At 43.8% G+C, this 1,693-nt stretch overlaps 1 protein-coding gene across 1 annotated transcript in view; it reads right to left on the reverse strand.

Annotated features, from left to right (window-relative positions):
* Window positions 1–11: 11 nt before the first annotated feature.
* eif2ak4 (eukaryotic translation initiation factor 2 alpha kinase 4) overlaps window positions 12–1,693 on the reverse strand; it is a gene marked incomplete at its 3' end in the record, with an annotated part of 11,283 nt that continues 9,601 nt past the window's right edge. Inside the window, 3 exon segments of the mRNA XM_014012042.1 lie at window positions 12–133; window positions 453–528; window positions 872–1,108. Coding sequence (XP_013867496.1) covers window positions 12–133; window positions 453–528; window positions 872–1,108 — 435 coding nt within the window.

Raw genomic sequence — 1,693 nt, forward strand, 5'->3', positions numbered from 1 at the left:
GTTGAACTCACACGAAGGTCATAGGGCAGAGTGACCAGCATTCCGCTGTGGTCCATGAAGCAGGCCAGCTCACTTCCATCATACAACTTCCTGTTTCTGGGGAGTAGCAGTGGCGTATGAAGACGTACAGCACCTGAGGGCACATTACAGATTACTGCTCCATCTCCATGAGACGATGTGACCCCGCCAACACTACGAGAACTGATGCRTGTGAGCAGAAACAAGTACAGCTGGACGCCATGAGCAAAGTGAGCAAAAAAGGCACCATGTGTAAGGAATCTGAGCTGTTCGACAGTAAACCTATTGTTTAGCTGTCTCACACTGGACCAGATGTTTGGGGTCCCTAAAACAGGCTAACACCAGGTCAGGGGTGCGAGTCGCTTGGATTGGAACGAAAACAMCGACCTATGCATGTTCAAATGCACCCACGTTTAACACAGCAGTGTGCTCACCGTGCTTTTTGAAGATTCTGCTGATGGTTTCATACACATGTTGCTGCAATTTGGCACCGGTGAAGCTGAAGCTGCCCTGAAGGGAAAACAAACAAACAGCCTCTGTTAGGGAGCCGTCTGCTCGCCTGCTGAACCAGCACAGAAGAAACAGGACGAACAGCGGGAATAAAAATGTGTCTGCAGTGACATCTAGAGGCAGTAATGGGAAATAAGGGACGAGCCTCAGCAAAATGTTGCTGGAATGGATCAAACCTTCAAAATAATGTTATCTCGTTAACTGATGTGACACTCGGACAAAGTTTGAAGCAAAGGTCATGCACAAAGTGTAGTGCTCAGAATATGTTGATCAGAGTGTAGCTCGGCATCTATAAAATTAACTGAGTTTTACAGATTTTTGTGATTTGCGGGGGTTTATTTACCTTGTGAAGGTCGATGTCGTAAGTGTAATCCATGACCGGTGAGGTGTTCTGTGCGAACAACTGGCCCACCATGGTGCGGTAGGCTTTGCCGTTGACGTTAGCCATGGTGTGCTGCAGCACCTCATGCAGCTCCGACTCCTCCATCTGAGGCGGCGGTAGCAGCTCGCTCTTCAGCAGCTCCTGGGTGGTGGGTCGAAGGGCGGGGTCGTGTTTCAGCAACCACTCTATGACCTTCCTCTAACAAGACGAGACACAAAAGACGAACGTTTTAAAGTTGGATTGCAACTGGAACACAAAGTTACAAAACAAGTCTGCAATTTCATTTGCATTAGCTGAATCTTAGATATCTCTCACCTAAATTACTAATATGTCTAGTCAGAAACTGATTTCTGATATCTGGAATGTAAGCATGGTAAAGCTGATTTTATGTAAAAACAGCCTGCCATACCCGTGAGTGTCCACGTGTTGCTGAAAATGATCTGCTGCGCTCCCAGCAATATGGACTTAGGAAAAAGTGAACATCCACGTCTTCTTTTCATCTCCGCAAAAAAAATAAATAAATAAATTTCCCTCCTCTGACTCAGGTGTAAATACACAACTACGTTTGGTGTTATATGCTTTGTTATGTGTAACAAAATATTTCCGTTATACACGAGAAAACATTGAAACTTATTGTGGTAGTGCATTAGTAAAAAAAAAAAAAAAAAACGGTCAAAATTTATTCCCGTATTAAATTTTAGCAGCTCTGGTGTTATGAGATTTTTTTTCTTCTTTCTGCTACCTTTCATTTTATTTGATGTTTTTTGTATGTGAATTTGTTTT

This window comes from Austrofundulus limnaeus, unplaced genomic scaffold (assembly GCF_001266775.1).
Source record: "Austrofundulus limnaeus strain Quisiro unplaced genomic scaffold, Austrofundulus_limnaeus-1.0 Scaffold2, whole genome shotgun sequence".
Lineage (NCBI taxonomy): Eukaryota > Metazoa > Chordata > Actinopteri > Cyprinodontiformes > Rivulidae > Austrofundulus > Austrofundulus limnaeus.